General features: G+C 37.5%; 1 protein-coding gene across 1 annotated transcript; it reads left to right on the top strand.

The window, feature by feature from the left end:
* The first annotated feature begins 11,979 nt into the window (after positions 1 to 11,979).
* Positions 11,980 to 13,220, top strand: LOC131034035 (agmatine hydroxycinnamoyltransferase 1-like). The gene is made up of 2 exons (XM_057965382.2): positions 11,980 to 12,267; positions 12,354 to 13,220. Exons 1-2 carry the CDS (start codon positions 11,980 to 11,982, stop codon positions 13,218 to 13,220), a joined length of 1,155 nt encoding a protein of 384 aa, XP_057821365.2.
* The last annotated feature ends 1,755 nt before the right edge of the window (positions 13,221 to 14,975 follow it).

The following is a 14,975-nucleotide window of genomic DNA, read 5'->3' as shown; positions in this document are numbered from 1 at the left end:
GATAGTGAATATGAATATGTTGATGTTGATAACCATTTATCTAACGAATTTTCTAAAGCACTTATCCTAGCTCCTAGACAAGAACAACGTGGCGTGGAACATGAACATAGCCCTTGTTTGGATCTTGTGATAGCTCCATCTGCTGTGTTGGATGTTCCTCCTCTAGCATGTTTCCTGCCTTCTCGAAATATTGATTAGCAAGATCGGGGGGTGAATGACATGCTAGACTAGTTTCATTAGCATAGCAGACTCTCTCCTCCTCTCTTGATCTCTTTTGTTACTTCTTCTATGTGTTATTCTCATTCTTATATTTGTTGTCCTTAGTGTTGTCTACTTGAGGACGATGCAAAGCATTGAGATCTATTTTGGTCTCTCTCATGTTGACTCAAAAGACACGTGTTCCCTTCTTCTAGGTGACCTTCCTTGATTGGGGAATGAAGAACAATTATGCATACATACATGTGATATGCATGAATTATCATACAACATATTGACCCTAAGGAAAGCGAAGTCACCTCGTGCTGTGTGTTTTGTGTCTATTATCTTTGGGCTCATCTCACACTTGGGGGCTAAATCCTTGTGATAACATGCTCCTTTCCCTTCTCATTTCTTATATGTATCACTACCTTAAATCAATCACCCCCGATGAGGCATGTGCGATCGCTTTAACATAGGGGGGCATACACCCCATTCATATCTCTTCAAGATACTTAAAAATTTCTTGGTGAACTTAGCTTTGCCTTGAAAATTTTTGGTATTTTTCTGGCATGACTCATAGTGAGGGAACCTTACTATCTATAGTCATGGTTCTCCCTCGTGATCTTACCTTTTACTTTGTCAATCGAAGTCTTAAGATCCTTAGTCCACTGGGGGCTTGGTGTATCTTGCCTCCTTGACGTGGTGAAAGTCTTTCAATGTTGTTTCCTTATACTTTATCGGAAGTATGGGCATGCGCTTATACTCCCACTAAAGTGGGGGCTAAATGTAGCATCCTAAAATTACGACACTTGCAATTTCGACTGCATTTGGGTCTTCACGATGGCGGCGCAATGTTGAACCTGAATGGAGACCCCGAAACCTGCTTGCGACATCAAAAACTGCATCTTTCTACACCTTGACCTGATCCTCCTTGCACCCTACTATCCCAGGAGGTGGGACCATGGTACCCAGCGCCCTAGTCCTTCAGGACCATGGCGTCTAGTGCCCTGGTCCGTCAGGACCATGGCGCCCAGCACCCTGGTCCCTGGCCCTATTTTGGGCCCGGTCTCTTGTTGGGCATCGGGTCTTTAAGTTTGCAATTTGGAAAATAATGTTCCTAGGTCAGCCTAAGGTCGGAAAAATCAGTTTCCTAACCCTAATTGACAAGTATATAAACTACATTTCCTCTCCCAAAAAAAAGAGGAAAAAGATATGTGTGCAAGACGCGAAAGCAATAGGCAAACATTCAAACATTCAAGCATTCAAGCATTCCTTCAAGAAATTGAGTATTCTAAGTCTCCATTCAAGGCTAGGTGTTGCATTCAAGACAAGGATTCAACCATTGAAGAGGAGATCACTTACAACATACAACATACATTACACCTTCGCATGTAGGAATACAAACATTCTTACAATAAGGTATCAGTACTTGATTACATTACAAACATTTACATTTACAACATTCTCATTTCTTGGTTAATTCCAAAACCGGGGTTTGACCTAAAGGCAAACCCCTAATCCCTAACCCCCCAATCATCCTCTCTTTTCTGTGTGTAGGTTGCAAGTACGCGGCTATAATTGAGGATCTGGAATCCTTGTGTAGAGACGAACAGATCCCCCTTCGTTTCGCGGATTTTCGAAGGACCGTGTGCACTCCGGGCGCCATCATCCTGTCAACTTTTGCTGAAATTTGCAGGACAACATCGTCTCGATATTTTACTGCTAATTTTAGGTCTGTAGCTTCATCCTGTGTCCCTATCTCCGTCTATAAGCGAATCTTGCTTACTTTACATGCATTCCTAGTTCAATCATTCTATCTACATTCTTTACAAAAGAGGGTATCCTTGATGTCTTAACCCTTGAAACTCATTTAGAATCCTGTCTTGCATTGTGTGGGATTGGATCTTGTGGGTTTCAACCTCTCTTTTGAATGTAAAGTCTCTCCCAAGTGAAAACCGTCAATCCTAGTGACCTCCTTTCTCTCTCCTTGGAGTGGAAGGAACACCTAGGGTACGATTTTTTGCTTTACAATTACAATAATCTAGTAATAGTACTCAATGCCAATGCAAATCCGCTTTAGTTCCCTCCTTCTGCACACACACTATGCAGGTATCAATCCTCTTATCTGGTCTGGCAAGAATCACGTATCTCTGCACTTAGATACACACACAACATTTGCCAACAACCTCAACATGAAACACAATATCAACCTTATAGAACATAGATAGGTCAACATCATAAACCCTAAACCCTAAACACTTAGGTCAAGCAATTGATCAGTTCAATCCTGACCATTGAGCACTTTGCATTTGAATACAATGGTCTTGAACAGATCTCAAGACATTCTCCATCATTCGTTCTTCACCGCTTCATGGAGGTGATAACCCATCACGCGTTCTCCACCGTTTGCAAAGACTTCGCACATTCCTGAGGTAGATAGGATTAATCTTCTTCATGCATGATCCTCCATGTGCACGAGGCTGACGTGGCAACATGATCTGATCTCCGTTACAATGCTAACTCATCACACAATATCATCGGTTGAATCACAGAGGCTTGGAACACTTCAATCGAAAACCCTGAAGCTAGGACTACCAACCAGTAGTCCTACCACATTCCATGTACCGGTTCTCATTCCAACATACTGGTTCCGGTTGAGAACATCATACCGGTTCACTTGGACAAGCATACTGCTTCACTTATTGCACATATACTGGTCTACACCACCATACAAGTTCTCTTTGCCAGTTGCTTAACTTCAATATACTGGTTCACTTCTCATCATATTGACATTGATGACAACATACAATATCATCAGTCATCATACTCTTGCACATATTCCAACAATCTCTGCCTTTGGCATTGATGGCAATATACAAAGATATCACATCTTCTCCTTAATACTGCAAATATCTTTTCCACTTCACATCTTCTCCCCCTTTGACAACAATGCCAAAGTGGAGGCACAAGCTTCCTTGTTCCACTACGCTACTCCCCCTGAGGAGTAGCATCCTTCAACACATCAATCCTGAAAAGATATAGCAAAGTAAGATCTGACTGATGTGGAGCACAAACCTTTAGATTACCTCTTGAAGGGGCAGCACCCCTAACTCACCTCTTAGATAGGTAAAAGTAGCCTTCGGTAGAGGCTTGGTGAATATGTCTGCTAACTGCTCCTTACTGAAAACATGTTCCAATGCCACCTCTTTGTTCTGAACCTTTTCCCTCAAGAAATGATACTTGAGTTCACAGTGCTTGGTTCTAGTATGTAAAACCAGATTCTTGGATATGTTAATTGCACTTGTATTGTCACATAATATACTTACCGGTTCAGATACAGGAACTTTGAAGCCATTCAATACATGCTTCATCGAAATAGTCTGGGTACAGTTCAAAAAAGTTGCAACATACTCTGCTTTTATTGTAGACTGAGAGATACAACTCTGCTTTTAACTCATCCATGAGACCAGTCTACCACCGAGAAAGAATGCACCACCGATTGTGCTCTTTCGGTCATCTACATTACCGGCCCAATCAGCATCTGTGAACACTTTCAGGTTGAAATCATTATTGTATGGATACCATAACCCATAGTCAATAGTTCCCTTTAGATATTTAAGAATCCGCTTGACTGCTACCAAGTGGGATTCTCTTGGGCTTTACTAAAACGAAGTGGTCATACCCACTGCATGTGCAATGTTCGGTCTACTATGCACTACATAATGCAACTTACCATTCATTGATCAGTATTCCTTCTCATTTACTAGTGCTGAGTCATCTTCTTTTGATAGTTTACAACCGGTCACCATTGGTGTACCAACCGGTTTACTGTCTTCCATGCCAAAGGTCTTCAACACCTCTTTAATATACTTGGACTAAGTAATAAAGATTCCATCTTTCATTTGTTGAATCTACAGTCCAATGAAGAGCTTAATCTCCCCTATGAGGGACATCTCAAATTCCTTCTTCATCTCATCTGCAAAATCATGACTCATCTTGTCATCTCCTCCAAAGATGACATCATCAACAAATACTTCACAGATCAAAATGTGATCTCCTTCTGATTTCAAGTAGATATTGTTATCTTCACTTGTTCTTTCAAATCCAATCTTCACAAGATGGGAGTGCAAGTGTTCATACCATGCTCTAGGTGCCTGCTTTAGTCCATACAAGGCTTTATGTAGCCTACACATAATGTCACTGTCTTCTGATAGGTTAAACCCATCTGGTTGCTCTATATACACCTCATCTTCAAGTATTCCATTTAGGAATACATATTTTACATCCATTTGGTATACCTTGAATCCTTTAAAAGCTGCATATGCAAGAAGCATACAAACTCCTTCCAATCTGGCTACTGGAGCAAAGGTTTCTCCATAGTCTTCTCCTTCTTCTTGAGCATACCCTTTACACACCAGTCTAGCTTTGTTTCTTATCACTGTCCCATCTTCATTAAGCTTATTTCTGAAAACCTATTTGGTACCAATGACATTTTTATGCTCCGGTCTGGGTACCAAGGACCATGTACCATTCTTTTCTATTTGATCAAGTTCCTCTTCCATTTCCTTGATCCAATATTCATCTTTATGTGCCTCTTTGAATGATTTAGGCTCAAATTCAGAGATCATACATGATTTTTCTCTGACCTTTCTTCTTGTAAGGTTTCCTACATCCTTGTCTCCTATGATTTGCTTTGGATCATAATTGAGTTTGACATAGCTAGGTATGTTCTTAACACAATCCTCTTGCTTTTCTTCTTCATCCTCATCTTCATCAGCATCAACATTAGCATTAGCATCCACCAGTGTAGGAGCACAATTACTGGTACTGGGCTAATTTGCAACCGGTTCCCAGAAGGTTACTACTGGTTCATCTCCTGCATGCTCTCTACCAGTTTCGTCTAATTTCTCAGAGTTTTCATCTACCCTAACATTGATGCTTTCAACAATTCTCTAAGTCCTATTGTTGAAACATTTGAGAGCTTTGCTCTTAGTGGAATACCCTAGGAATATTCCCTCATCACATTTAGCATCAAACTTGCTCTGATGTTCACTCCTCTTGATATAACATTTGCTACCAAACACTCTAAAGTAGCTTACCACTGGTGTCTTACTAGTCCAGTACTCATAAGGAGTCTTATCCTTAGCTTTCTTGATGAGTACCCAGTTCATTGTGTAGACTGCAGTGCTCACCGCTTCTCTTCAAAAGGTGTAAGCAACTTTTCCTTGGATCCACATAGTTCTAGCCGCTTCAACCACAGTCCGATTGTTCCTCTTTGCTAAGCTATTCTATTGTGGAATCTGGGGGGTAGACAGTTGCCTCTTGATGCCATTCTCTTCACAATATTTGTTGAATTCACCAGAAGTGAATTCCCCTCCTTGATCAGTTCTAAGGCATTTGATTCTTCTACCACTTTCCTTTTCTACCAATGATCTGAAGGCTTTGAACTTTCCAAAAGGTTCAGATTTGTCCTTCAAGAATGTGAGCCACATCATTCTTGAGCAATCATCTGTTAGAATCATAAAATACCTATCTCCTTGCACACTCCTAGTTTTCATAGGATGACACAAATCAGTATGCACAAGATCAAGTAAATTGTCAGCAGTGAAAGATTTACCTTTGAAGGTTGAGGAAGACATTTTCCCCAGTTGACACTCTCTGCACAAAGGATTTTCCGGTTTTCTCAACACAGGTAATCCTCTAACTGCCTTGGTCTTACTGGCCTTCACAATGTTATCAAAATTTACATGGCAGAGTTTTCTATGCCATATCCAGCTATCATCAAACTTAGCCATAAGACATGTACTTATATTTGCATTCAGCTGAAATAAGTTACCTTTGGTCTACATACTAGTGGCCATCAAATCACCATTCTTTCCTTTGATTTTGCACACTCTATTTTTGAATTCCAGAGTGATTCCACTGTCATTCAGCTAGGCAATACTCAATAGATTGTGTCTGAGACCTTCCACCCAATACACATTGTCAGCACTGCTCTTTCCATTTAGAGAGATGGACCCTCTTCCTTTGACCATACATAGTGCATCATTACCAAAGCGAACCACACCACCATCATACTCTTCTAGAGATATAAACTTGCTCTGGTCACCAGTCATATGGTGAGAACAACCATTGTCAATAATCCACTCATTTGAATTATCAAAGCGGGAGACAAGAGCCTTTTTCTCTGACACATCTTCCTTGACTGCAACAAACACAATATCTTCATTTTCTTCATCTTCTAATGTCTCATCAGTGACACATTCATCAACTACTACAAAACAATTTCTCTAGTTTCCTCCTTTGAACTTCTTGAGCCTTTCCGATTTGTCCTTGTTGTCACCATTAGGACAGTTTATAGCAATGTGTGCTATCCAGTTACAAGAAAAACATTTCAAAGGAAGCTTACCTCTATATTTGTCGGTTCCCTTAGGATGTCTCTTGGCAAGAAGAGCTTCAAATTCCACCAGAATCTCCTCATCATCCATTTCTCTGCTCTATCTTGGTTCACCACTGGTGCTTGATTCTTTTCCTTTTCTGGATGGTGCAACAAATGCTCTAAAAGCTAATTCAGTCTTTTGAATACTGCCATCAAAACTATTTAGCTCATAGGCTGTCAACTTTGCAATGATGGAGTCTAGGGATACCTTAGTCTTGTCTATAGATCTCAACTCGTGAATAGCAGAAACCCTTATTGCATAGACCGGTAATAGGGATCTCAAAACTTTGGTGACAATAGTGGAATCTTCCATTTTACCACTAGCACTCTTGATATCTCCAACAATAGTTTTGATTCTTATTCCATATTGTTGAATGGTCTCACCTTCAACCATCCGCATGTCTTCAAACTCCCCTCTAAGGCTTTCTTCCTTAGCTTGTTTTACATGCTCATCACTGCCATAGATATTCTCAAGAGTATCCCATACTTCTTTGGGATTGTCTTTATCCCGAACATCAATAAACTCAATGGTAGATAAAATATTGATTAGGGCTTCCATGACTTGCCCATTCTCCCGAATCTCTCTCTTTTGAACATCAGTGAGAATACCGATAGGGATAGCATAAGCATTCTCAACATAGCTCCAACATTGAGCACCCATGCTTCTGATGTATATCTTCATTCTGTCCTTCCACATTTTAAAGTTATCTCTATTAAACTTTGAACCTTCCCTCTTCATCATTAGTGTAGGATTTTTGTGTAGGGACAAACTGTGGTTTAAATATTAATAATAATAATTGATAAGATTTATGAGCCAGTTCATCTTGCATCTAATGTCAATCCGGGGTCGTAGACTGATGAAAGGTATAGTGGCTATCTGCTCAAGGGATGAAGATAGCAAACCAAGGGAGATGAATGCAACTAGAACACACAAAAATAAACCTGGCGACAGGAACTGTCACTTCCTAGTGACAGGAATTAAACTCACAATTCTTTAAAGAAAACTATTATAAAAACTAGAAAACATTATAAAGCATGAAGATTTAATCTAGAATATAATATTGTAAGAAATAAATAACAAACCAAACAAATCTGAATCACAATTAAATCTAAAGAAAATAATAATCAAGTAGAATTATGTACAATTACATAAAACACAATATCTAAATTAATATAAATAGCGCTAAGCTTAATAATTGATTAAAATCATAATACATAGAAAATAAACACACAACTAATCTACCATTAATCACCAGACATTCCCGAGAAGTGGATTCTGCCTCCTTAGTACATCTGGTGGGAAAGAATGAACTCCTACACTGCTTTGATCGGAATAACATTCTTTTATTCATCCATGAATAGTACAAATACTTCATTCAATATTCTGCTACATGAAACTCACGTACAACAGCCTGTGGAATTGGTATTTTTGTTTACAGAATGCCCCTATATATATGAATATGTTGAACTTATAATAGTTGATAAATAGAAATTGTTTGTTTGAACAAACTGGTGAGAAAGAGGTTGATGTAATTCATTTGGGAATAGCCATGAATTAGAAACAAATCTATTGTAACAACAACCAAAAATAGAGATATTCTTCTCCAGCTATGTAACCATCTGTACCAAAAATTTCCTAGCAAACTGAATCTTCCACATATCATTTTCCACGTGAATAAAACCATCACTTGTTGTAGAAAAATGTGGAGTCTTGGTTGGCCACAACAGTAAATTAAGAATTATTATGTTTAGAAAACCATCGATAACTTGTAAATGGTTCATTTTATGGAGATTCTACCACATAAAAACTTAAATGGGACCATTCTGGACAAAACCCATGTCTCAGATTTTTGAGATTCTTCCTCATTTGCCTGTAAATTGCAACGCAAAACTGACTGCCATATTTTTGAGTCATTCTTCTATTAATGGCCAATCAATATTTACAATATTAACTAAACATTGATGTGTATAGCCATGTAAGCATATTTGATGCCTCTTGAATATATATTGACCCATATCATTGGAAGAACTAATGCTCTGAACTGGTGCAGCAAGAGTCCACTTCGAAATGATAAGAAGATCCCTGCACAAAATATGACAAGAAGTATATTGCAAGATATATATTCTTGACATGAAATAAATATTAGTAAACACAATATGATATTATTTATTCACTATTTTATCTAAAAACTTGATGAAATATTACTTATATATTAAAACATATGCAACAAAATATAGTGAAATCATATGGAAATGGTATATAGAAATGGATATGAAGGCATATTGCAAGGTATAAGATATGGTGTAAAATAGGGCATATTTGACTCTCATCACTTTACCTCAAGCGGTTAAGCTTACAACACAAAGGATTTGGAAGATGCTCTGATACCAATTGATAACTCAATGATGAATGGCGAGTACCAAACCAGTACTGAGAGGGGGGGGTGAATCAGTACAGGCACAAAAACTTTTCCCTAACTTGTTTGACTGCAAACAGTGAACTTGATTGGCAAACACTAACATCGGTCAGAACCAGATTACTACCAGTTAAACACAATACTACTAGGAAGACATAAAACGACAAAACTTAGCTTTCCATACAACCTACTCCCTCATTTTCACTTTATCCTTATGCATAAACAAATAATCTATCATCAGAGATACAATAATTTACTAGCCTAACATGATTCACCGCTTGACAGAAAAGAGCAAAGCATCTCATGAAAGAGGCATCACACATGTCACACATATTTTTCACATGGAAAACCAACTGGGAAAAACCATGGTGGGGATGAATACCCACAAGCTATTTTTGAACTCTTTAGAAGTCTGCTCTATTAGGAGCCTAGTCTGGTTAAAGACTGTTACAACAGGTTCTGTTAGGAACTGATTCTGTTAGGGATCACTCAATTAAGGGATGACTAGAATACCTGGTTAAGGGTTAAACCCTGTTAGAGGTTACCTTGTTAGAGGATTTTATGAACTCAATGGCTTTGAGTCACCATGTTAAAGGATTTACAGCAAGCTGGTTAAAGCTACCCGATTAAGGGATTTTCCAACTGTTGAAGTAGTAAAAGATCAACATGTATTACAATGATCTGGTAATAGCACTCAATGCCAATGCAGATCCGCTTTAGTTCCTTCCTTCTACACACACACTATGCAGGTATCAATCCTGTTATCTGGTCTGACAAGAATCATGTATCTCTGCACTTAGATATACACACAACATTTGCCAACAACCTCAACATGAAACACAACATCGACCTTATAGAACACAGATAGGGCGGCAACATAAACCCTAAACCCTAAACACTTAGGTTAAGCAATTGATCAGTTCAATCCTAACCATTGAGCACTTTGCATTTGAATACAATGGTCTTGAACAAATCTCAAGACATTCTCCATCGTTCGTTCTTCACTGCTTCATGGAGGCGATAACCCATCACGCGTTCTTGACCGTTTGCAAAGACTTCGCACATTCCTGAGGTAGATAGGATCAATCTCCTTCATGCACGATCCTCCATGTGCATGAGGCTGACGTGGCAACACGATCTGATCTCCGTTACAATGCTAACTCATCACACAATGTCATCGGTTGAATCACATAGGCTTGGAACACTTCAACCGGAAACCCTGAAGCTAGGACTACCAATCGGTAGTCCTACCACATTCCATGTACCGGTTCTCATTCCGACATATTGGTTCCGGCTCACAACATTATACCGGTTCACCTGGACAAGCATACCGCTTCACTTATTGCACATATATCGGTTTACACCACCATACCGGTTCTCTTTGCCAGTTGCTTAACTTCAATATACCAGTTCACTTCTCAGCATATTGACATCAATGACAACATAGAATATTATCATGTCATCATACTCTTGCACATATTCCAACAAAAGATACTTGAGTAAGGGAAAGTCTAAAATTTTAGCATAGATAGGAGTTCAATGGAAGGGGTTGGAGTTTCAGAGTTTGGGGATGATCCAGAGAAATGATACCTTTGAAAGTGAATGCATGATACTTGGAGAAGAATAAATGAAAGTCAAAGTTTGGCAGAAATGCATATTGGGTGGAAAATCAAGCAAAACTCTTATAAACTTGCTCGTATGTAATAAATTGAAGCTACCTTCCCACTAAGACAATTTTGAACTTGATACGCACATGGGGAATGAAAAGAGAGAACATATATGTAGACTTTGATCAAGTGAGACACTAGAAATAGGGATTATGACTTTGGTCCACAATCACATATTTATTAAAAAAGAGACACTATAATCCTAGATTTCAACCACTATTGCTCACATAGTGATTCTTAACATAATCTAATTCTTAACTTTCTCTAACTTCACTTTTTTAATACCTCTTTACTTTTTAAAGTCATTTCAAATTCTTTTGGATGTACTCAAATTATTATTTAATCACTATTATCAACTAATCACTATAATCATCTCCACACTTTAACCATTATATAAAATTATGCATTAAGAATGTGGATAAAGATATGATTACTATATTAATAATACTAATAATCTAATACAAATTGAAATAACAAGTAGAAAGTATATGCTTTGTTTTACGTATATAGGAAGCATTATTAAGGATAAGTATACCCCACAAATGTGATTATATTTATGAATTAAGAGAAGATCAATAAGGAATTATGAATTAGGATCAAGCATATGCTACCTATAGATTTGGAAAAGGAAAATGTCTAGGCATGGCTACAAGGCGCTGAAGAGTTGGTGGAACATCTCACAAGGCTTTGAAAATTTCTAGAAGAGTAGGCAGCCGGCAATTTTGTTTAAATATTGCAGGCCTGAGATCTCAAACACAGTGTTATGGAAACTACATTACCAGTATTTGGCCCAGATAACGTATCCATTTATCGAAAGATTGAGCAGTTGGCTAACTTTTTTAATATATTGCCGATTTGAGATAGTATTGGTTTGAAAGAGTTTACGTGAATAGAATTTAGATCAGATGAGCTCTCTATATCTATTAACAATAAATGCTTGAAATGTTAGTAAAGTTTCACGACGTCATTCCTATGATCGAAATCATTTTCAATTGTAGTCCCAAGCGCATGGTGATGCACCTCTTGGAAATTTTTTAACTAATATTTAAAACTTTCACGATTTGGTTGGCCAAGTATTTAAAGAGGTTTCTGTATCTTACAAAATCGCTCATTGTGAAAGCACACGACAAGACATTGTATTTGCATATCCAAATACAATGAAAGTGTTGAGAGGTGAAGGTATCTTGATCAAACCCTGTGCGGGTAAAGATCATCGTGAGCTTGTCGAACTGACAATTTGGATCTAGTTGCATATCCAATGTACAACAAGGTGGTGCATGTTTTTGAAGCTCCCACCCCAAGCTCAGAGGTGTTGAAGGAAACACTGGCAAATGTTCTGGCGGAGTTCAGAGAATGGGCAGGGAGATACACGAAAGAAACAGCGAGTGGGTGCCTTGGAATCAATTTGAATGATGAAGGTGTGCTTGTGATAGAAGCCCAAGCAGATGGGACAATAGAAGATGCAATGCCCTTCCAACCATCTGCATTCCTCCTTGAGTTGGTGCCACCCACATCCACCATAGTCAATGAGCTCTTACTCTTGCAGGTATGATAACCCTAACAAGGATTCATGCAGGTATTATAAGATTTGTTTTAGTTATTTTTTAAAACTAACAAGATTTGTTGATGTAGTTTACTGGATTCACTTGTGGAGGGTTGGCGATAGGCATAGCTAGTCATCATCATGATGCAGACGGACAAGCAGCTACTTTTTCCTTGAATTCGTGGGGGAAAATTATTAGAGGAGAGAGTATTATACCTCCAGTACATGACCGATCTTTATTAAAAGCAAGAGATCCTCCCCAGCCATGCTTCGATCATTATGAGTATAATAATATGTTCCATGAGCACTCTCCAATGATGTCCACTCTAACCACAAAAGAGTTTCATTTTGATGCAATGTTTTTACAGAAACTCAAGTCAAAGATAAATGGGTCTGATAAATCAAAAAAACCCTATACTACTTTTGAAATCCTTGTTGCCCATATGTGGAAATGCATTACAAAAGCTCGAGGCCTTGATGGAGATGTGCAAACAAAAGCTAGCATTTCAGTGGATGGAAGAAAAAGGCTGAATCCTCCCTTGCCTATAAAATTCTTTGGTAATGCTGTCTATGATTCAAGTGCTCAAACCAGTGTATCAGAGATGATAAATAGCCCTTTAGAATTTACTGCAGGTTTGATCCACAAACCAATTGCTAAAGTTGATAATAATTTTATACGTTCAGCAATTGACTTTTTCGAGCTTCGAAAGAAAAGTTTAGGACCTGCCAGAGATAATGATGGAATTGATGTGATGCCAGTAAGTTGGATGAATTTTCCTATACAAAATTTTCATTTTGGAACGGGTGAGCCAGTGTGTGTAGGCCCTCCACTGATGTTCATGGAAGGCCTTATAATCTTAATGGATTCATACACTAATGTTGGAGGTGTAGAAGTTATAGTTTGCTTGTCAAAAGCACATATGACAGAACTTGAACATTATTGTTTTCAAGTTTGATTACATATTCTTATTGAATAACACCTAGCTTTTGAATTTCTATGTATTTATCTTGATATATCTATTTGAACTTAATTAATTGTGCCAGCTTTTGAATCTCTATGTATTTATCTTGATATATCTGTTTGAACTTAATTAATTGTGCCAGCTTTAATTTTGCCTAAAGGATGTAGAAGAGCCATCAGCTATCTGATTCAAGTGTTGGTTGTGTTGCCTGTGTATATTGCTAGTATTGAAAGCCATTTATATTATGCTGTTGGAAGCTATCTGATTTCAGTGTTGGTTGTGTTGGCTGTGTATATTGCTAGTATTGAAAGCTAATCGTAGCTGTGCAGGAGTATAGGAGAGAGGTTGGATTTGTATTGTTTGCTCCTTAGGTGGTCAGCTATGTGTAATGCGTTGTGTTTGCTGTGAGTCGGTTAATGAAGAAAATGTTGATTTGGTTATGATCTAAACTTTATCTCTGCTCAGTTTAACTATGGCATAGAGCAAGTTGCTCTAACAGCCAAAGTATAACAGCCAATAGTGTAGAAGAAAATTTATTTTAGTGAAGTGTGTAACAGCCATGGAAGAGCTTAAGGAGAATGAGAGTCGATACGAGGACAAAGAAAGGCTGTGAAAGATCGCTGTTATTGTCAGACTAAAGGCGTTCAAAGTAGGCAAGGGTTCGAAGCAGATCAAATAGAGAAGAAGTCATTGGCAGAGAATAATCAGATTCAGCTACTACGGTTTGATGGTAAAAGTTGTTTAAAAAGAATGATGTCTATTTCTAAGAGTCAAGAAGTTGTTGAAAGTGTGTTTGAGTACAATTGTTAAAGGATTTATTATCATAGTATCAATGATTTAAGAAGCTTCAAAAAAGAATGTGAGATTTGAAGAAAATGTGGTAAATTGAAGGCACAATTAAACTATTCAGATGAGTTTAAATTGTTTGTTACAATGAGAAAATTAGGTAAAAAACTGTTGAAGGAAAATATAAATCTAATTTTTGAGATAGATCTTTTAAAAGAAGAATTAATAGAAGTGAAGAAAAGTAAAGTACGGATACAAGCATAAAAATATAAACTTTCAAATAAAATTAGTGATTATAAAGAGAAAATTGAAGAGCTAGAGGAAAAGTTAAAGTGGTTGGAAGAAGATCATATTTTTCAAATGAAGGAATTGATTAAATTTGATGAGAAAAATAAAGAGTTAAATGAAAAGTTAAAACTGTTTGATGAGATTTTGATGAGATTACGAAAAGGAATGAAGAACTAGAAAAAAGAGTGAAGATGTTCGATGATTTAGAAGAAAAGATGAAGAAATTAGAAGAAGATAATAGTTTATGCAAGAAGTAAATGTCAAAATTAAACGAGGAAAATGAAAGTTTGAAGTCAAAGAAATTGGTGTGTGATGTTTCATGTAGTATAGAGGATATGAATTTGTCGTATGATAAGTGTGTTTTTGCTAAAGAAGTTTGTGATAAAGATTGTGAAAAAGAAAATTATAATGTTTGTAAATGTAATGGCAAAGAAATGAATATTGGTTTGAAAATTATGAAAAGAATGGGTTACGGAGGCAAAGGATTGGGAAAAAATGAACAAGGAATGAAGGACAATGAGGCCCAAATATGAAGGTCTTGGAAATTTTGTAGGTAGAAGAGAGAATGATATAGGTGTTTCATGTTCAAGCAAATCAGTTCAAGTGATGCAAAGTATACATTGTTTACATTGTAATAGGAAAGAACATACGGAAGAAAAATGTTGGGATTTACAT

The sequence above is a fragment of the Cryptomeria japonica genome, chromosome 2 (assembly GCF_030272615.1).
Source record: "Cryptomeria japonica chromosome 2, Sugi_1.0, whole genome shotgun sequence".
Taxonomy (NCBI): domain Eukaryota; kingdom Viridiplantae; phylum Streptophyta; class Pinopsida; order Cupressales; family Cupressaceae; genus Cryptomeria; species Cryptomeria japonica.
Note: the sequence above shows the minus strand (reverse complement) of the source record. Positions and strands in the feature narration are given on the sequence as shown.

Bases quoted from the DNA above. Each gene is read 5' to 3' on its own strand.
- LOC131034035 (XM_057965382.2), top strand. From the start codon at position 11,980: ATGTACAACAAGGTGGTGCATGTTTTTGAAGCTCCCACCCCAAGCTCA. The intron at 12,268-12,353 runs GTATGATAACCC...TTGTTGATGTAG, and splicing joins ATGAGCTCTTACTCTTGCAG to TTTACTGGATTCACTTGTGG.